The sequence below is a fragment of the Mauremys mutica genome, chromosome 6 (genome assembly GCF_020497125.1).
Source record: "Mauremys mutica isolate MM-2020 ecotype Southern chromosome 6, ASM2049712v1, whole genome shotgun sequence".
NCBI classification, from domain to species: domain Eukaryota; kingdom Metazoa; phylum Chordata; order Testudines; family Geoemydidae; genus Mauremys; species Mauremys mutica.
This window is the reverse complement of record NC_059077.1, coordinates 19,435,964-19,459,036: the sequence shown is the minus strand read 5'-3', so window position 1 is coordinate 19,459,036 and position 23,073 is coordinate 19,435,964. Positions and strand designations below refer to the sequence as shown.

Here is a 23,073-nt window from a genome sequence, read left to right as displayed (position 1 = left end):
ATAACCATGCTTGGCTACAGCAAGCCCTAGCAGGCCAGCTCTGCAGGAGTGCAGACTACATTTTAAAGGTGTATCAATAAGTATTTTTTCATTGAACTTACTCCAATACCATAGTGCCACACGAAAGATCTGTTCTGAACAAAGGCATGAAGGATGGCAGAGCAGTTTTGTCTGGGATGCTCTTGGGCCTGCACTGACACGGTGGTGGTGGTAGTGGAAACTAGGTAGATCTGAGACTAGCTGATATTGCTTCAGCTAATCTCCGGCCTTCATGCTTCTGGGAGAAGGGAGGCTTGGCAGATGACAGAGCCAGTGCCCCGAGAGCCAGTGTCATGGAAGAATGGGCAGGAACATTATGGGAGGACTAATTGCATGACTGTAGCTGCAATACTTGTTTTTCCTGTTCATCCTGGCAATGCAATCATGCAGAGTGACTGGATGCAAATATATAAGTGCCTTTACATGGCACTTGCATTTTCCAGGGTCTTTACAGACATTACATGTTCTTCACATACTCCAGTAACCGAGGGACTTCATTATTATTCTTACTTTATAGATGGGGAAACTGAGGCAGAGCAGTTAAGTAATTCTGTCAAGGCCACAGAGGAAGCCTGTATCAGAGCTGTGCCAGAGTCCATGGGTTATAATCCTGCATTCAGACTAAGGCTACTCATCCCTCATACACAGATGCATACTAATAAAAATGCATATTTTCAATAAATAAAATGTTTCTGTATCTCGTATATTTTTTCTTTATTTAGTTAAGATTTATTAGATAATGCAAACTGTGTTATACAAAACAAATATTTTCAAAAAATCAGGCCAAGATTTATTTCAGTAGGGATTTAGGACACAAATGCAAGCTCTTACCAAGCAACACTGAAAGAACACAAGTTCTTAGCTAGTTGCTGGGAGTATAACAAAGGCTCTGTTGGGTTACTGGACAACAGCAGATCTTAACCTGTGGGTTGCAACCCTAAAGGTTGTTGCTGGCAGGTTTCTGTAGGGTTGTAAGGCTGGTCCCTTTTTCCTGCTGGTCAGATGCCATAGGTTAGAACTTTGCCTTGTCTTAAGCATGAGCGAATGGAATACTGATCATAGAAGTGTGCTGGTATCAACCAGGGAGACTTGCACTTGAGAGGAACTCAAGAATACAACACTCCCTCTCCCAAGGGTGAGAAAGAACTCTGAAGGGTTCCTTCTAGCTCCTGAGGAACCCGGGAAGGCGGGTGAAAAGGCTGCATGTAAGGGAAGGTACTATGATGGAGGATGGAGTTTTATCGGCTCAACACACATTAGTAGCAAAGAGAGGGGCAAAGAGAAAGTGGAGCCCTCATCTTGCAGGAGGGAGAAGAAAATCACCTACTCAGAGCTACCAGATAGGATTTTTTAGGATGTGAAAACCAGGGGCAGGAGGTGGGGAAGAAGCATCTAAATTTTGGGTCACAGGAGGAGAAGGCTTTTTAAAACTAAAAGTAAAGATGCTTCCCCATGGGAACATGGAGCCTTCTTGAACACACACAGATTTTACATGTGCATTTCCTCCATCTGAGAGGATGAGATTTACATTAAAAAAATGAACAAGTATCCAGCCATTGGAAGCTTTAATTTACTTTAATTTCCAGTTAACTTTTTGAAGCTTTGGGGAGCTCAGCTCTGCAAAAGAAAAAGAAGCAAAGAAGGATGTTCAGGACTACAGTGCACTTGAAGGTAACATGAAGAACAGAACGAGAGGGAGAGAGAGACTTTAGGGTAACACAGAAGAGGCAGATGGATTAAGGAAAAGGGAATTAGCAGAAGAGAACCATAACTCTCAATTTCTTGGCTTTTGTAAGGTGAAGTTAGACGCAAAGTTTGATTACTGCGTTTTTACATCAGCATGAATAATTGGTTTGGCCGCTATCTAATGTTGGTAGTCCATCGCTGATGATGAAGATGATATTGTTGCAATTCTCATCTATGGCTACGCATATGAATCTGAAGTCTAAACCCTGATGCACAGAGTCAGACACACTGAGGGCATGGGAAGTCTGTATCTATGATGTTTGATTATGCAGCTCTCTGGCCCCTGTCGTGCAGACTGGAGATGATTTTGTCGATCCCCCTCAAACCTGTCACATGCTCATCTTGTCAGAGACCACCAGAGAGTCCTATTCTGAGCCATTTGCTCGAGTTCTTTGAGATTGATGCAAGCCTACAGAAGACTACTCTACGCCCCTATCTAACAGCCAGCTATCAAACTTCAACAGTGCAGTAGTTTACCATTATTTCTAAAACAGCCTAGTCAACTGCACAGGATTAAAAACATGAAATTTCAGTATAAAAACAGTGTTTATTTTGTTCCATATTTCTGTATAAAAAGAGTGACTAAGAGGGAAACCAAACCCCTAAACTCTCAGATTCCACTCAGTCAGTAACACAGAGGAACACCAAGCCATGTTCTCCTCCAACCTTTTATCAGCCATGAAACCATGACCAGGCTAGTAACCTTCTGCAAGAGAAATCACAAGGATGTGATTTTGCTTTGGGTCTTTCCCTGTTTTAAGGATGAAGCATGTGGTTTCTTTTGTGTCCCTTTCCTCCTGTAGCCGTTAGGTCAGACAGATACTTTTCAGAGGACGAAATGCTGCTGTACAAAAGGGATTGAGGGAAAAGCCAACACCCAGCAATTTTCTGTCACAGTGGCTTACACTGCCAGACTGACACCATGACAAGAGAATGGGAGGAAACCGGGGGACCTATATTTCTGCAACATTGTAAAGAAAAGTCTAATTTAATTTACTCTTTTAAAAAGCAGTCTCTTGCTTACATGAACAGGGCTGACTTGATGGCAGAATAAAGAGTCAGGCATGAACATTCCCACATGGCATAACAGCATGGACCTTGGAACTGTTTTGCCTTCCTGGGCTGTTGAGAACACAGGTCACCTGGGCATGTCCCACTGATCAACTGCCCATGAATGCTGAATTGCATGAGTACTGATAAAAACAACAAGGAGTTCAGTGGCACCTTACAGACTAACAGATTTATTTGGGCATAAGCTTTCGTGGGTAAAACACCTCACTTCTGTTGCATCTGAAGAAGTGAGGTTTTTTACCCACAAAAGCTTATGCCCAAATAAATCTGTTAGTCTGTAAGGTGCCACCGGACTCCTTGTTGTTTTTGTGGATACAGACTAACACGACTACCCCCTAATACATGAGTACTGATGGAGCTCAGTACTTCCTATTTTATAATTCTATGTCTCTATCTTTAGTCTGAATTTCAGCTTAATGCGAATTTAAAGGTTTAAAAAACTAAGCTTATAATTGAAATGGTGACAGATCCCTTGCTACTTCCAGGTTTAAAAGGTATTTTTGTAGCCCAAATAGATGGAAAGTCATCTAAGCATCTTTAGAAGCTTTCTCTGTTCTACAGCTCATGTTCTTCCTTTTTTCTAAATCCCCAACTATCAACTACAAAGGTTACATTCTAAAACTATTGCCCTATATTTGCAAACTATTCAGGCCCTTTAATTTATGCTGCATTTTCACCATAGAACAAAAAAAACTCCTCTAATAATGATCAACTAAAACTAAAAAGGGACTACTTAATTATTTGTACCGTTTATATATACACACGTTGAAAAGAATACAATGTTTGTAATGTTTTATCAACATTTAAGAAGTAATCCAAATCAAACTGCGTTTTTTAATTCAAAGAAGAAAAATTATGGACAGCAACAATCCCTACAGTCCTCTATGCCTAGAAATCAAAGCCTAATTAATTCTAGAAAAATACTCTTAATCCTCATGAGTGAGCAGTTCCACTCAGCATGGTTAAAATAGTGTAATCTTTAGTGTGCGTATGTGTGTGGGGGTGGCGGGGGGAAGAGGGGCTGGACTAGAAGGGTGGAGGAGTTATCCAAAACTTTGCAGCACATCTCAGCTCAGAAATGTATTTTATTCAGCGCAACAAAGAAGATAAACACTGCATGTGTTTCTTTCTTTGTCAATAAATGTGAAGTGAATTTTTTTTTAAAAGCACAAGCTTGACATAAAAGCTCCTTCAAAAACTGTGCTTAACATCCCAGACAGAAGCAAGGCAGCTGTGCACTGTTATTGTGTACACGGTAAATCAGGCACAAAAAGGGGCAGCTCAGCAGGGCACCAGGAGGGTAAGATGCATACTTAACCCCCTGTACACGTTGTTGCTCCATTTCTTTCCATCTTAGTCCTTCTGAAGTCAGTACTGTACCTGTCATGGATGTAACAGGCCATTTTCAATCTAAATCTTGTTATGGATTAATAAGCAAACACTTTCTCGCTTATTATGCAATTTATCATGATGAAAATTGCATTGGGCTCCTCAAGGCTACATGCTGATACATTCATTTATTCTGTGCTCTGTGTATAGAGAGCCATACTAATCTTTATGACAGCTAAGGAGGTAATAGCAAGACTAAAATTACTTTCTGAATAACTGTACTTGCTCAGTTTATATAAAAGTTTACATTTAAATACAGTATACCTTACCTGAAAATTTTTAAAACCAGACCAAAGGGCATAAAATATTTTACATTTTATCTTCTAAAAATCAAACTAAGTTCAGACAACAATTATTCATCTTATTCACATATTTTTCCATGTTAAATGGTACAAACCCACTCACTCTTTAAAATTTGTTTGGCCGATGTCTAAAAATATGCTATACAATAAGCTATCAATATTTATCTATAAACAATGCAGAAAGAAGTTAGTCATCTGAAGACAGACACAGAATGATGATTAGATGCATTTATAGAAGCAAGGCAACCTGCAGAGTTCATTATTGTCCACATTTTCTTAAATAGTTCACAATGATTACAAGCCACTGATACTGCAGCAGTCTTGCAGAACTGCAAGTGAAATATAAAATGTAACACAAGAATGAATTCCATTTTGATACTAAAGAACATAGATTGTGAAAGTATACAGTGGTGGTTTAATATTCTAGGAATGTTATTTCTACTGGTTAGATAATCAATTATTTAACAAAAACAGATTAAGAGTACCTTTAAAATATCTAATTGAAATACTGTGCATTTTTTATTTTATTTTATGATTTTTTTTTAATCTTTTTTCTCTTTTGGTACACTACTAAGACATAGTGGACTATACAGCTAGATGAACAACTGTCATTAAGATTTTTGCAAATAATGGACTTAGAATTAAATGTTAAATCAACTAATCATTTTAAAATATTGTGGTAGATTTGTTTATAATTTATTTTTTTGTTAACACTTAGACATGTGATCTGAAGATATATATACAATATTATTTATGATGATCAAAAATGTATAATCTCACAATATATATAAATACCAGTTTATAAGTTAAACAGTATACTGCAATTTCAAGGCACTGTGCAGACAATGCATGCATCAAATCATTTATTAATGTTTTTTCAGTACTCATCTCTCTCATGTTTTAAAATATATCCAGAAACCTTCATGGTATCAGCAATATGATAGAAAAAAAACACAATTATTGAAGAGAAGGCCTGCAGCTGTATAGATAGCAGAATACCATGGATATCAGCAATAAGATGATAAAAAATACTAATTACTGAAGAGAAGACCTGCACTTGTATTTCTTATGAGCAACAGTATGGTAATATTCATTCTTAAATTAGGATGGTAACACGATGCTGACTTATCTATGACATTTGTATTTTCAATTTCTGAAGGTTCCTTTCAGTTTAAATCCTTAGGCAGTCAAAGTGCAAAATTCAAAATACTGTACATTCTTTTTGTAGTAGTGAAATTTTTTTCCAATTGTTAGTCTAGTTTACCATTTAGCACTTAAGGCTGAATATTAAAGTATTTGCAAGGATAAAGGCCTATATTTTTGTGTGAAATTGTTCCATTCAATATAAAATGTATATTAAAAAATACAAGTTAGTATTTACAACTTGTAATCTAAAAATTGATAATTCGGGTATGCTGATCAAAGGTCCTAAGGACCAGATCCTCATTTGGTGGAAATCAGCAAAGCTCCATTGAAGCTATGCCAGTGTATGGCAACTGTAGATCTGGTCTACACACTTTACTGAAACACACCTTATAAGCAGAAATTTAAAATACTGAGCAGTTGAAGTTTAAACTTTCAATACATTAAAATATAAAATAAACAAAGAAAAAATAATGTTTTTATTCAAAGTGATATATCAGTAATTATATCTTAATTTTGAGTCAATTATATTTAACGGTCATTTGCAGTTATATTTCTTTTAACACTGATTTTTGTATCAAATAAATACTATAACCCTTAATTTGTAGTTGCAAAAGAACTACAATACAGACACTTCTGAAAATATTCTAGATACCATTTAGAGGATAAAATGAATATTTACATATTTCTCCCAGAGTAGGAAGCTGATATTTTGTCACAGTTAGGAGTTTATTTATTTATTTCACAGGATTCACGTAGCTATGAATGGAAACTAACCTTATCTCAATAGACACCTGACGTATAACCACTAATATTATCCAGTATTAGTTATTAATTATTATTATTTTGTTTTTAGACAGGAAAGAGCACAGACAATATGAAATGTAACAATTCAGTTATATCTAATACACAAACAGACCACTCTGGCTGCTTGTTGTATCAACTGTAATTTACTTAACTAATTATAAATATACAATAGAATTTCTCTTTTTCCATATTTGTTTTGTATAACACAGTTTGCATTATCTAATAAAACTTAACTAAATAAAGAAAAAATTTACGAGATACAGAAACATTTTATTTAAAATCTATTCGGAAAGATATTTAGGATAAATCTCAGACAAAATAATTAATTTTACGACAACAAACACTAACAGTGTAAAAAAAAAAAGGCCCATTTCTGCAAAACCCTTCTAAAGATTATTCATATGACAATTGATATTTCTGATAGAAAGGCCTCTGGGTAATAAAATAATATTGAAATCATGCCTTAACAATAAATAATTATATCTATATATGTATGTATAAGTATACGTGTGTGTGTGTGTCTTTTTATATATATATAATGCATTAATAAAAAATAATTACACACACACACACACACACACACACACACACAGAAAGTCACATCAAATTACAAGAACCTAATTTCCCAACCCCCAGCATAGAGGTCCAGATTTGGCCACCCTTATTTCATGAGTCATTTCATAGTTATATATTTTATCATAATTATTTCAAATGGGATAATTAAAGAGTAAGGGACTACTCAGTGCACGTAAAAATGGTAGAATCTGGCCTGTGATCATTGAAACAACCCTGCACAAACCACACATACACCTCTACCTCGCTATAACGTGACCTGATATAACATGGGTTCGCATATAGCGTGGTAGCAGCTGGGCTCTGACGGCGCTTTAAAGGGTCCAGGGCTCTGGCTGCTGCGGGGAGACCCGGGCCCTTTAAATCACCGCTGGAGCCCTGCCGCCACTACCCCATGGCTGCGGCAGCGAGGCTCGGGCGGCGCTTTAAAGGGTCCAGGGCTCCGGCTGCTGCGGGGAGTCCCGGGCCCTTTAAATTCTGTTGGAGCCCTGCCACTGCTACCCCGGGGCTGTGGCGGTGGGGCTCCACCGGCGATTTAAAGGACCTGGGGCTCCCCGCAGCGGCTGGAGCCTGGAGCTCTTTAAATCACCGCCGGAGCCCTGCTGCCCCTACCCTGATATAACGGGGTTTCAGCTATAACGAAGTAGGGATTTTTGGCTCCCCATGACCGTGTTATAGTTGGGTAGCAGTGTATTAAAAAAGAAACTGAGAAACTCAGAATATCAAATGAACAGATGTTGTATATGTACACTACAATGGTGTGTAGAGTAAGGGGGAGGAGAGGGCGGAGAGAGGAGACACATTATTTGTGAGCAGATGCCACAAGCTTTTTTTCCTGTCATCTATCTAGGTTTATAAACTGCACTCATCAACATGGAATCCAAGCATTTTGTCTAAGCCAGGGAATCCTGCAAATACAGATGAATGCTCCTACTCATGTGAGTAATGTTACTTAAATGCATTTGGCAGGATTGGATCCTGTGTGTTAACCTGAAGTAGTCAGGAATTCTGATTCTAGTTAATTGCAGTTGCTCCAAGAAGACATAAGGCAAAAGGTGGCACATCAAATCGACAAATTCTGTAGTATTTAAATCTCTACATGCTAATAGTAAGACCTGGAGATGTACTTACTGGATAATAAGCAAGAGATGCAGGACATAGATAAATTCTATAAATTATAGTTTAAGCTGTGAAATATTAGAATATATTTTACCATAATAGTATATTTATGTGTTTATGTTTATTTCAAGGAATTGAAATTTTTGTTGTACTGGAGAAGACATATGATTATATGAACCAGCACCCCACCTGCCCATAAAATGATGCCATCAAACTCATCTTCCTTGTCAGTCAATAAGACCAAGGCCCCATTCCCTCTCTGAATGCCTCCACCCTCTTCGCTTCTCCCATTGCATCAAGATTTTTATCTGACTTCAAGGCCCTGAATATTTCTTCCCCTCCCCAATTTTTGCCCTTATCTCTTTTTATAGCAATTTTGTCCCCTCTGCTCTGCCAATTACTCTAGCCTTGTTATACATTATGCTCACTTCTCTCACAAACACCTCCATGATCTCCACTGTTGCATCCACATATTTGGTCCATATTCCTGAGATGACCCTCTCCTCCTTTAAATCCCTGTGGATGACCCATTTCTAATGTGATTGCTACAGAAGATTAGCTGGATGAAAGGCTGTAGGGTGATTCGGGATAATCTTTGTATTTTTCATAACACACACACACACACACTATTATTAAAACTTCATAGTATCAGGGTTTGAGCAATCACTAACTATCTTCTTTGTTGGTTGTAACTCTTTCCTCTACCCATTCTCATTGCTTTGTCTTTTCAGCATGCATTATTTTATCTTTTTTATAGCATCCAAAATATTGTGAGTACTACTGCAAACAAATAAATAATAGCTCCATCTCAAAATTCCTTCCTTGATACAAACCTTCGATTTGCCTTCACCTTCCATAACTTTGTCTTTATCTTAGATTCAGAATCTCTCACCTCCTCATGCATTCCCCACATTGCTACATTCATCTTATACCACTGTGACACATAGGCCCCTTAGCAAACAATTCTTTGCAAACAACTCACTACATCAAATACATTGCTTAGAGCAGTGGTTCTAAAAGTAGGGCCGCCACTTGTTCAGGGAAAGTCCCTGGCAGGCTGGGCCGGTTTGTTTACCTGCCGCATCCATAGGTTTGTCCAGTTGCGGCTCCCACTGGCCGTGGTTCGCCACTCCAGGCCAATGGGGTCTGCGGGAAGGGCGGCCAGCATGTCTCTCAGCCCACGCCACTTCCTGCAGCCCCCATTGGCCTGGAGCAGAGAACCGTGGCCAGTGGGAGCCGCGATCAGCCGAACCTGTAGATGCGGCAGGTAAACAACCCGGCCTGGCCCGCCAGGGGCTTTCCCTGAACAAGCGGCAGCCCTACTTTGAGAACCACTGGCTTAGAGTATTTGTCAATTAAGGTTAACATGCAAGGTCTCTTTTGGAAGCTTGCAACATATAAGTGCTTATAATCATGGCATGTTGTGTGTATGGGTAATATTTAAGGAATAATGTAACTATGTTGACGATTATGCTCATATGTTTTTTTAAGTTAAAAGGAATCAGCAGTGATATTACTCAGTGACTACCTAGTCCTACCATGTATCCCTGGTTAGCTGGGGTGAAAGTAACTTACAGGACTTATCGGTACTGCCAGAGTCCTGAGGGGTGTGTGGCCTCAACTGGAAGAGGCGGGGCCTCTCAAGATTTAAAGGCTGTGGGGCACCGGCTGTGGCTGGGAGCCCCAGGGCCTTTAAATCAACCCAGGGCTCCCAGCTGCAGAGGTGGCTGGGAGTCCCCAGGGCTCAGGGGCAAATTAAAGGGCCCGGGGCTCCAGCCACTCCGGAGCTCCGGGCCCTTTAAATCCCTGCCGTGGAAGCTGGTGCAGTCCGCCATACCAGCTTACTTTCACCTCTGCTGGTTAGCCAGTGATGTAATGCAAGGTTCAACTGCCTATCATTGCCCCATCACAGAAGAGTCAATGGAAAACTATCAAAGACAACCGCAAATAATCAAAACCACTTGGAGGTAAAAAAGGAGCATTATAACAGATGGGGGTCACCCTGGATATGAATAAAGACAAAAGACTGTTTCAGTATAACTAGAGTGGGGAGAAGCACTCTGGATCCATTCACAAAGACATCTTATTGAGCAGAGGTGTTTTTCATGAATGATTAGATCTTGCTTCCTGCGAAGCCGGCCAGCTCTGTAACAGACTGAACTTCTGGGGGGAAACCTACTTATAAGATAAGGTGGTCACATAATAAATTGTAGGCCCTCATTCACATTTTATTATCTTATTTTGTATTGTAACCATTTGTTTCCATCACTCTCTCTTTCTTCTCATGTAATCTCTATTCTTTCTTAAATAAACCTTCTTTTGTTTCATTACAAGTGCTGTGTATTATACAGGGGCGACAGTTTAAGGTAAAACTGGTAAGAGGACCTGGGATTTCTGTGAGAAACGAGTGTCTGCGGTTGGATATCACAGGGGAATGCTTCAAGGGGACTCAGGGACTGAGGTGCACCTCTTGCTAACCTGCAAGGCAAACACAGGGCTGGCATAGTCTGGAGCAGAGTGGCTTGAGTGGCTGACAGGCTGGTGGTGTTAGGGAGCTAGCACCCAGTTACCACAAGCAAGACTCCCTCATATTGGAGGCAGAGGGGTAAGGATGTGAGTTACAGTCCTTTGTACCCCGAGAATCATCACAACCACCTCCACTGACATCCTCATTCTTCTTTCAATTACTTTTTATATGGCTTCCCTAAGCCCCAGTACCCTAGATCTAACACAATGCTGCTGCCTGCATTCTCATACGTACAAACACGCCCAACCGCATACCTCCATCCTCAAACAGCTCAACTGGCTTATCATTCATTCAGGATTCAGTTCAAAATTGCCTCCTTGTTGATAAACACTCTCCCAGGGCTTGTACTAGCTTACCACATAGACCTTGTCTCCTCATACTCTCTTCTACTAACCTTTCACTCATTAGCATATGCACCCTGGAAGTAAATAGGCTGCATCTGTCTGGGTGGTAGAAATATTGGGACCACTGAGTAGAATCTGCTGCACCAGAGTCTAAGCAATGGCACGGCCCTTCCCCTTATCCTTTGACTAGACAATGATAGGAAGTACTTTGGGTCATTTAAATGCAGTGGCAGCTGCCACAGATCCTGCCCAATGATTTTAAGCTCCCCTTCTCCCATAATCTGCCCAGCCAAAACCTCCTCTCTGTAGGCTTCAAGCATAGATGAGGCAGAACAGCAGCTGGGATCTCAAATACAAAGGATTGGTCTGCTTCCCACACCATTCCCATGTCTTTCCTGTGAGAGCTCCACCTCCTTGGCTTCTGGTCATAGTGGTCTTTTAGTTCTTCACTGGGGGACCTGTCATGACAATCGGGCCTATAAAATTACCTGAACCATGAGCTCAACTGTAAAAAGTAGGTAAAAGTTCATAAGATGTTACAGTAACCTACAATAACAAATGTTGATGGGAAAAGGTACAAAAGGGATACAGAATAACTGAATTAGGCTAGACAAAAAAGCCAAGTTGATATAATTCAAGGACTGCATTGAAATTATGCTGGTTAAAAACTAGGAAGTGGGGAGCCAGAAGTTAATAAGCCAAAATCGGTATGTTGGCTATTAGTCTTAATTGGTGGACAAAATAATGAGAGGATGGCTGTTCCATCCACCACTCCATTTCTGGGTCCTTACAAGAAAGATTTTCTGGGAAAGTACAAAAGAAAAACAACCACAAAAAGAACAGAACGAAAGGACAGATGGAGGCTACTAGAGCAAGCTTTACCATCATGGCGGTCACCCCCACTGTTTCTTGGGACCTCAAGCCTTCATCAGCCTGATCCTGAGAGGTGTCCTGACCAGAACAAACCAGAAACAGAGGGACCCAGATAACCAATTGCCACCACTATACCAGTTCCAGCTGAATCCCTATGAAATCTTAAAAAACAAACAAACAAAAACTATCCGATATCAACATAATCACAGGATTTCAAGTTATGGAAACAAAATTTAGTTATTTAATTCACCATACATCACAGTACCTGAGGACAAACAAACACCAGAGGATTAGAGAAGGATAGAGGAACCTGGCTCCATTTCATTGGTTTTGTGAGTTTCAAATAAAGTTACAGGATTGGATTGAACTAAAGTATTTTCAGGAGAAATTACTTATAATAAAGAAAAACTAATACAAGTTTTTAAAAGAAATTCTTGCAGCATTTTACAAATCAGTTTTGAAGACATATTTTGAGAAAGTTTTAAACATGGGCTGTTGTGTAGATATAAATTTAGTGTTTTTTTACAATGGGATATACATTATTATTTTGAAAAAAATATTATTGTGAAAAATATTTATTTTGAATTTTACCTCAAATTGGCAGTTTTACAAGAGAAATCTCTTTTTGATCTGATGGATTGCAAATATTAATTTAGAAAGTGGATTATGTGCCACACAGAACAAAAGATGTATACTATAAGACAGTCTACAGTATAAATCCCTATTTAGGTCAGCTTAACAAGCTGGTTTTTGACGCAGGAGACAGTTTGTGGTCTATTGAGTTCATGATTTCTTAGGGATGTTTAAATCCACAATTTACTGAGCGGCTACCCATGCACACCAAGTTTAGTTGAGGAAAGTATAAAAATCTAGATGGTCACAGAAAATAATTGTGCCTACACGTAATAAGCAGTATTTCTAAACAAAACAAACAGCTTTTTCTAAAATGTATTTTCCAAAATACCCAAAAGATATTAGCTCACAGTATAAGTTTAATGCTGCACAACAAAAATATGTTTTTGAAAAAAGGAGCAAAAAAAAAAAAGCTTTTGGAAAATACTAGCTTTTCAAGTACAAGAACATACCCTATGTGACTAGGCCTTTCCCCTTCTGAGGCTGTATCTACACTAGAGGCATGATAGCACCATCGCTATGGCCCTGTAGCTCTCCTCCAATAAACCCATAGTATGGAGCAGATTACAGCAATGGAAGGGGATTACCCTTTGCAGTAGGAACTCCCTTGAGCGATAGTAGCTAGATCAACAGAAGCATTTTTTCTGTCGCCCTAGCTGCATCCACAGCAGGTGTTAGGTCGGCCTAGCTCTGGGGCTCAGGGATGTCCTTCTTCACACCCATGAGTGCTGTAACTATGTCAGTCTAAATTTTAAGGCCTGAGATTACACACTAGAGCCAGCGGAGACGACAAAAACAAGTCAACTGTCGTATAGCAGTAATTTTAATTTTGGTGTTGTTGGTACAAATGCCAGATTTCAAATTACTCAAAATCAAGGGGGCTTCCTCCCCCAGTTAAATACAATGGTCATATCTATATTTTCATGTGTGTTAACTGGTGCAACAAAGCAGAACAGAACAGAACACACACACACAAAATTATTGGATTAAATACATACTTTGAAAGTTGCTTCTCAGCATCAGCACAGAGCTCCAAAAGGCCCATTAATACAGCGGAGACATCCATGTAAGGCTCCCATACTGTAAAACCTCGCCCAATCAGATCAATGGCAGTTCTGCGGATGGTGCTGTGTGGAGGAAGTTTGGGGCTTGGTGGTTGCAGCAGAAGGAATGTCAAAGCTTTACCTACCATACAAAACAGGATAAAAACTAGTATAATAAAAAGAAAACTAGTGAATACAATGAATACAATACAACATTAGATCCATATGCTGTAAAAGCTTCCAGTGGACAAGTCCCTACATCTGCACAGGGTCTCAGTGAAGTCAGTGAAAGGAGAGATGCATAGTGCTGCCTATATCAATTATATTAATTGACCATAACCTCTATGGGGCAGGGACCATTTTTCTGTCATGTGTTTGTACAGAGCCTAGCACAATCAGACCATGATAGCTAGGTGTTGCTGCAATAAAAATAATTATTACAAATACAAAATATTATATCAAATTGTTTGCAGGATCAGGACCCTATTTAATACAGGATCTTTCCAGTAAATGTTATGTCAACCCTCTAGCGAATTAAATAGTCCAATCACAGATTTAAAATAAGTAGCCGGTGAGAGAATGAGAGGAAAAAGTGTACCAAGGGAAAATATGCTCTAAAATGAGACAGAAAGATGCAGGAAAATTTTTCTAGCTAAAAGAAATGACAGTGGGGAAGGCTTTTCCACCAACACATGTGAGACTAGGAACCCAGACAAAAAGTCCTACAGAATTCAACAGAAAAAGTGATAACCCTTCTATAGGATTTTTGCCTGTAAAATTTAATAAAGAATTATGTGCCTAATATAAAACTCTTTAGGATGGATAAACTATAGGAAGGCAATAATTTTCTATTAGAGTCTATACTAATATTTATAGACTATTGATTCCATCCATATTGTATTATTTCGGTAGGACTATTCGTAGCAGGGCCAGCTACCTCCTGCATGCCCCCTTGTGGCCTGGGGTCATGCTGCAGTACCCAGCCTCAGTTTCCTGTCTCTGATAACCAAATAACTTCATGCAAGCTCTCTTCTCTCAATAATACCTCTCCTCGGAGCTGTTTTATTATTATAAGCTAATGCAAAATAGTGCATAACATAGTCCAACCTAAAAACAGACTAAAACAGTGAGTTAATTTGCATTAATTTGACTTCATGCAAACCTGACAGCAAAACCACTGTAAGTTTAATCATGTTAAGGGAGTTAGTGTCTTTGCAGTTGCTTATTATCCTTCTTGAACTTGGGGAAATATGTACCTAGGTCAAAAACTGCAGCCATTTTATGGTAAGCAGTTGAACATCTACATACATTTATCTACAGATTTTATTTTCAAACTGGAAGTCTGTATGCACTATAACTGCACTGAAACCAATGAAAACATGTATTATGAGTATTTAGAGATAGGTGGCATTCAGCCAAAAATATATTGTAAACAAGTTTCAAATGTATAGCATGTATATCCTTCCTTTAAATCTCATATAGTACACCTCAACCCTGATATAACGCGACCAGGGGCGGCTCTAGCGATTTCGCCGCCCCAAACACGGCAGCACGCCGCGGGGGGCACTCTGCCGGTCGCCAGTCCTGCGGCTCTGGTGGACTTCCTGCAGGCACGCCTGCGGGAGGTCCATCGGAGCTGCCTGCCGCCCTCCCGGCGACTGGCAGAGCGCCCCCCATGGCATGCCGCCCCAAGCACACGCTTGGTGTGCTGGGGCCTAGAGCCGGCCCTGAACGTGACCCCATATAACACAAATTTGGCTATAATGCGGTAAAGAAGCGCTCCAGGGGGTAGGGCTAGGCACTCCAGTGGATCACAGCATATTCGATATCACATGGTTTCACGTATAACTCGGTAAGATTTTTTGGCACCCGAGGACAGTGTTACATCGGGGTAGAGGTGTATAAGGATTTGGGTTTATGTAATGTAGAAGGCTACCGGTAATGAGGTGACTCGGGCTGCTACATGAGATTGCATCCCATCTCACCAAAAGCTACTATTCTTTCCCACTGATGGTCAGAAAGTTAAATCATCACAACATCATGGCACTGTTAACACAGTTTGATAAACTTATAGGGATAATTTAGTTATCAGTTAAATATATTTGTCTTTATACCCGAAATGTGCTGGACCGACCCTAAAATATCCAAATAACTTTTTAACAGGGATATCACTAAGTTTATTGGGCCTAAAGAGTGACATGTTACAACATTTGTCCCAACAGTATTGTGGCTCAATTTAAAAAAAAACCAGATGTATATCTATATTTTATCTCACCTACTGTTTAGTGAGAGCATGTGAGTATCTGCATGTAAACCCTCCCTCCCCCCATTCTTTTAAAGAATGTTTGGATAAATTTAGTACTCATGAATGGTGCTGGAATAGTTCTCTGTCCACATAGCAAATACAGCATCACTGGAGGCAGCACAAGTTTTCCCACATCACCTTACTAATGTCCCTCAATCTTGTGCTGGGATAAAATGCTGTTCTATTTCCACTCATACTTGAAACCCTCTGCTGAGTCTACTAAAAAGGATGTCAACTGTGAACGTATTTTTGTGCTGTGGATATCTGTCCACTAAGAACTGGACGGAGACCAATACTGCATGTTAAAACAGACACTGAACAGCCATCAGATAGTAATGGCCTTAAGGTACCACAACCTGGAACAAATCTGAACCAATGTGACTAAAGGTTAAAGGTTTTATATTCCATTAACAATGCCATAATCCATCCCATCTCTACCTCTTGATTGCTGAAATAGCACGAGTGGCAGTAATGACTTGTTTGTATTCTGAACTAGATGATCAGTTGATCTGAATCATTGGGCAATCGGGCTCATATTGCATCCTAAATATAAATTTTTCAATGGAAAATACCTCACTGTTAATTTTCAAACCAAATAGTCCTGAAAATATGATTTTACTGGGCCACAAGATCACCAATTAAAAATTCTATTTCTGTGTGACACATTTGTAACTCCTTTTTTTAAAAAAAGCCCTTAAAATTACTAGGACTAAAAGAGATTACAGGGTATTTTTAACAGGCTGGATTTCACAGCACTTTGTGCATAGTCAAGTATTTCATTTTCCCGTGTAGTCAGTAAGCAAGGGAGAGATAACTGAAAAGCTCTTATAGACATTAATAGGAAGGAGAAAAAGATTTATAAAACCTGTAAATAATGTTTTAGAAGCAAGACTTTTAATTAGACAATTAAAAAAATTAAAATTGACAGCATCTTTTTCAATAATCACAACACTATGTAAAGCACATTATGCTCTAGCCATGTAGATGATGTAGCTTTCAACATTCCAGTGGAACACTTTTTGCAGCCTAACCACAACCTACTGTAAGTCATATTGATTTTTGGTCAGAATTGTGGCCAGAGTTGGTAGAATTTTTTATGATTTTTTTCAGACTTATTTTTACTGTTTTTCAACCAGCTGACAGAGGTGGCTGAAGTGTTTTTTGGGGAAAAAAGTGACCATTTTCCAACCGGCTTTAATTGTGTCTGTCTCATCAGGATATACGTTCTATCCTTTACTTAAAAGATCCCTTATGACATCATCTGAAGAATCAGAAGAGGGAGCCTTTCAATCTAAGTGAACAGTGCTGTCTGGGGATGTAACTTTGCTGAATAATATTGCAAAAATGGAGTAGTTTCCTAAGTGTAACGGTGTATTTCACCAGCATTTCCCTTAAACTTAATCCCATCATGACTATTACTCACGGGCAGCACTTGATTTACTTTGATTAAAAGCTGCTGCTGTCAGCTCCTTAGGTGATGTCAGAAAGCCACACTGGCCTTCTCTCCATACTGAGACTTCTATAGGCAGCTTCCTCACATGTAGCAAAAAGAGGAACATGCCAGTGGGAAATTTCTTGACAGTCTGATAAACGGAGGCAGTGAGCTCAGGAAACGTGCTCACTTGTCTTAGACATGTCACAGCAGCGTGTCAGAAAGTGAAATGACAGAAAAGGAAGAATCAGCAATAGTCAAATGAAAATTCTTTGCCTGCACTCAGCTGCACAGATGGCAGCTGCTGCTATAAAGGAGTGATTTAGGAACTGTTTACACAATGAATAGCTCTACAGCAAAGGTAGATCTGGGCATCAGAGTAGCCTCTTTTCTCCCTTTCAGGAATGGACAGAAGCCCCATGAAAACTTCTCATACTGAAACTTCCCCAATAATGCAATAAGCATAACAATAAACAACATGCTGAATAGCCGACAAAGGAAAATTACTTATGATCCATCCATAACATTCTTTTTCTGCACTTGCCATCTGGTAGTGCGTAACACTCACTTCCAAAATCCTGCTAACTGCACCAGTCTACTGTACTAAATGAAAGTACCAAATAGAGACTGAGGAACCCTTGGATATATTGTTAATATTGGTTTATCTTAAAATATTACAAATATTTCACAAAACAGGAATGTCCTGAATACACATGAAGGAACAGCTACTAATTACCTACCAATGTCAGAGGCTGAACAGTAGACCGAGGAAAAGAAGGTCACATTAAAAATAATGCTACATTAATTAATAGCTCAATTACAATGACAACCCTTTGAGATTACATATTATATGCACTTTAAAACCAAATGAATTTCTGATGATTTATGTTATTACAATGAATGCCAAATGAATTAATAATGTGTTACCAAGTGAATGAAGTCCTTCCCCCAGACGTGCAGGTCACAGAGCACAGGTGGCATGGTGCCATATTGTATTCTTCTCTCTCTGCTTCAAGTGATTGACTTTAATAAAAAGGAATTCAAGTATAACAAAATATCTGACTTGTAAGGCAGGGAAAATAACTATTTGCAATGGCTGTCACTCAACGTTAATACAAATCTATACATGTAGTTTTGGGTTTTTTGTTTGTTTGTTTAACTTTCTACCTTGTGTCACATTTTATTAAAAAGAGTGAAGAAGCAAAAAAAGTTACATTAAGGGCCAAATTCTGGCTGCCAAATGAACATGGGTGCCTGTCAGAAAAGCCTAAGGTAAAGGAAAGCTGGGTAAAAGTTTTCCTCCCCAAATCTGGGTCCCCATAAAACCCACCAACACACTATTCGCAGGGCCGTATATGATAGCAGCTGTGCAGAAGGCATCTCGAGGGTAGGGCCTAGGTATTAGAAGGTGTCCTCTACCCATTTGAGTGCATCAGTCACCTGACTCAGCCATAGTAACTACGCTGGGGAGTTTGCCCAAAGGGTGTAAACATCCTGCAGGTTATGGAGTTCAACCATGCAAGACTCCAGTGTGCGATTGCACAGGGAAAATTTGGAGTGGAACAGGAGCAGGAAGGTGGAGAAGAAAGGGCAGAGCTGTGGGACAGAGCTCACTGCCCCAACAAAACATGGATATTAGAGCTATTGGAGACACCATAGCCACAGGGATTTAGCAGCAAATGCAGAGGGTATGTCTACACTGCATTTAAACATCCACGGCTGGCCCATGCCAGCTGACTTGGACTCATGGGACTCAGGCTAGGGGCTGTTTAATTGCGGTGTTGTAGAAGTTCAGGTTCAGGCTGGAACCTGGGCTCTGGGACACTGCAATGGGGGAGGGGCCCAGAGCTCAGGCACCAGCCCAAGCCCAAATACACCTCTACCCCGATATAACGCTGTCCTCGGGAGCCAAAAAATCTTACTGTGTTAGAGGTGAAACTGCGTTATATTGAACTTGCTTTGATCTGCCGGAGTGTGCAGCCCTGTCCCCTTCCCCCCCCCCCCGAGCACTGCTTAACCGCATTATATCCGAATTCATGTTATATCGGGGTAGAGGTGTATCTACCTGTTAGCTCAAACCCTGCAAGCCCAAGTCAGCTGACTGGGGCCAGCCGCAAGTTTCCCTATCACCTAGGAGGAGCATTCTTGGTCCCAAGATACCCTTCAGCGCACGGCCCAAATGCAAGCTGTGCACTTAAGGTGTTGCCTGAAAGTTAGCAAGAAGAGACTTCGCTATAAAATTTCACACCCCTCACTGGTGTCTCTCAATAACAGAATATTTGATTATGGCACATAAATGAAAGACATTTTAAACTGAGAATCCATGTACAAAAAGAAAACTGTGCAGTTTTACTTAGCCCCACTTTTGTGAACCCATCCTACATTGATCTCTTCACTGGCAATCTCCTCACACATTTTCACACTTCATTCAGACCCCAATGTATTGCATTTATCTGATTTTGACTGTTGGTTATTTGGAGCAGGATCCCTGCAATTTTATGTTTTGTGAAGCACCAAGTACATTTAAGACAATTCAGATAACACAACAACTTCAGATTTTGTTTGAGATTTGCTGCATTGCAGTTAACAGCTAAATGCAACTACTAATAGTGACTGCCTGATGATAGAGTCTTTTGATCAAAGAATAACACTACACCATCATCAGTTTCTACTCTGTTTAATGTAAAGTAACTTTTTCACCTTTCTTTTCAGCCTTTTTAAAATGACAATAATTAGAAAAGAGAACGATCCAGCCAAGAGCCCAGCATATTAAAAGCCAAGTCCAGATTCTGCATGCTCAATTATAATTATGAATTTTATTTTAAACAGTCTCTATTAAAATAAAAACAATTAACTAGTAACTGTTTATAAAATGTGAATGACAGCTAAAGAGAGTAAAATTCCTAGATAAATGTAATTTATCATTATTGCTGTGCAATTATACATTTCCTCTTTTAATAACATTACTTTAGATAGTTATAGTGGGAGAGAGAAAATATTGATTTTTATGGGTTTTTCTCTAGGCAGTTCTTAAAACTAGACTTCTCCAAGTTGCTTATTTTTATTTATTGGACAAACTGCTCACCACATTTAGCAGTTTAGAGTAGCTAACAACTGACATGCCTTCTTATGTTAATCTGTAAATATGCAATCAAAGAAGACTGGTAACTGTTGCTTCCTGATACACACATTAAGCTCTGAATCATGTGCTTTAGTTTACTTTAATTTCCTAGACATTGAGTCCTATAAAAAAGTGCCATACGCAACAAACAGTAGCACATTGATTAAATACATGCTTCCTTTAGAAAAATACTCTAAATATTTCTCTTGTCAACATTTATTTTGTTTAAATTGAGCTACAGAAAAAAAGATGAACTAAACAAAAGTCACTCTGCTGCCAGTTTCTCAGTCTGGACATCTTTGTTTAAGGTTTGACTTGGCTTAAATGAACGAATTAATATTGACAAAAACATCAACTAAGCTAATGAGTTGTTAGTTAAGGCAATAAACATGTCACATTAGAGTCAGCGCAGTAAAGAGGTAATTAGCCCTGGAAAAGCTCCGCTGATTGGATCTGTTGAGATCCTTTGCTCTTAACCTTTGAGTCCATTATCTAGTGCAGGACAAGTAGTGGCTATGCTAATGTGAATTCGCCAATACACATCAGCCTTGCTACAGTAGCCAAAGACTGCATTAGCAAGTCTGTGCTGATGCTGGTGTCTTGCTATTCATAAGATGTCTATTAACAAATATGCTAACTCCAAAAACCATACAAACCTAGCTGTACAGACAAATGTGCAACATAAAAAGTATTAAAACACATTTAAAAATAATTCTAAGATGACCTGGTGGCATGATAACATTATACAGATTGCAATAAGTTTTGGAGTTGACTAAAGTTTTTGCTCCACATTCTAGAAAAGATAATATACTTAACTGTTAATTGCTCTTGTAATGTATCATGCAGTTTTCCCTCTTTTGCTAGTAATTAGCACACTTTTAAAAAAAAATCTGTCTTGGCAAGATGGGAATAATAATGACCAACATATGTCAGTGATTACAAAAAGTAATTAAGAAATAAACTTCATGAACAAAGCCTTCAGTAAAAATACTCAAGCTACTTTTATTGAACAATAGTATTTCAGGCAGTAATTTAGAATGTGATTTAGTAAATGACTCTCCTATATCATTTACATAAAAACGTGGTTTTATGCCTGATATTTTATTTAAAAGCCGCAAATAGACGGTGATATAGAAACCAGTACATTAAGTGGGTATCAGCAATTTTGTGACTGGAAGTAGCTGACCATCCTTTTTTGTTTAGAAGAAAGTTTTTCATTGATCATGTTTCTCCATCTTCAATTTGGATTTGCTCTCCCCTGCATGGAAATGTCTAGTGGGGTGGAGGGGAGACTGGGTGGGGGAGGGGAGGAGAGCGGAGCAGCGGGCAGGCAGACAAGATGGTTGAACTTAACATTTAAGAGTGTTTTAAAATACATTGGATAGATACAGTAAAGTTGTCAGCAAAAAGTTCCAGTCTTGATGGTTTTGTACCCTTTTTCAGATCTTGCACAATTATTTCTCTACATGCACACTGGGAATGTCACAGGGAGTGATAGGTAATGAAGGAAAAGAAAAGCTAAAAACAAGAAAGAAATCAGAACAGTTGGCTCCAAGCCAAACAGAGAGGGACTATGAGTAAGTAAACAAATTTTAACAGTAAATTAAAACTTTACCTCTTTAAAACTTAAGTTGAATTTGTGACTGGGCAACTGTAACTTGTATCATTAGAATATACACAAATACTTCCACAGTATTGTTAATAATACTTTGCACTTCAATAGTGCCTTTCATTTTTAGGACCTGTGTGTGCTTTACAAACAACTTTGGATGATAAGTATTATTATTTCCATGTTACAGATGGGGAAACAGGTTAAATGACATGCCCAACGTTAGGCAGAAAATCAGTGGCAAAGACATGAATAGAACACTGATCTTTGTTTCTTAAGGCTGGTGTAAACTAAATCTGTAAATTGACCTAAGTTACGCTACTTCAGTTAGGTAACTCAAGTTGACGTAACTAAGAGTACGTCCAGACTACCCGCCGAATCAGCGGGTAGCGATCGATCTATTGGGGATTGATATATCGCATCTCATCTAGACGCGATATATTGATCCCCGAACGTGCTCCCGTTGACTCTGGAACTCCACCAGGGCGAGAGGTGGAAGCGGAGTCGACGGGGGAGCCGTGGCCATCGATACCGTGCCAGCAGGATGGGAGGTAAGTCAAAATAAGATACGTAGCTTAAGTTGCGTATCTTACATTGACTCCCCCTCCCCAGTGTAGACCAGGCCTTAGGCAGACTTACAGCAGTGTCTACACTGTGTGGTGTCGAGGGGAGATGCTTTCCCGACGACTTGCCTTTCGGGGAGGTGGAGTACAGACGTTGATGGGAGAGTGCTCTGCCATCAATTTAGCTTGTCTTCACCAGACCTGCTAAATCATCATCGCTTCATTGATTGCTGCAGTGCTGATTTAGACAAGTATAGACAAGCTTTCAGTCTTCTGCTTTAGCCACTAGACCAAGCTCCCACTAAACAAATATGAAAGACATCAGCCATGCATATTAACTTGTTTCATTTCTTTTTTTCAGTATTTATAGTGACAACTCCCCTCCCCTCCTCTTTATATTTTGTATAGCTTTCTGGGAGAATGATGAACAGCAG

General features: G+C 39.3%; 1 protein-coding gene across 3 annotated transcripts in view; it reads right to left on the bottom strand.

Annotated features, from left to right (window-relative positions):
* The window catches only part of WDR7 (WD repeat domain 7), a 349,222-nt gene that overhangs the window by 89,479 nt on the left and 236,670 nt on the right, over positions 1 to 23,073 (bottom strand). For all 3 annotated transcript variants that reach the window (XM_045021793.1, XR_006580538.1, XR_006580539.1), the window contains exon 21: positions 13,565 to 13,751. In XM_045021793.1, the coding sequence (XP_044877728.1) occupies positions 13,565 to 13,751 (187 nt within the window). The remainder of the gene's footprint in view (positions 1 to 13,564; positions 13,752 to 23,073) is intronic.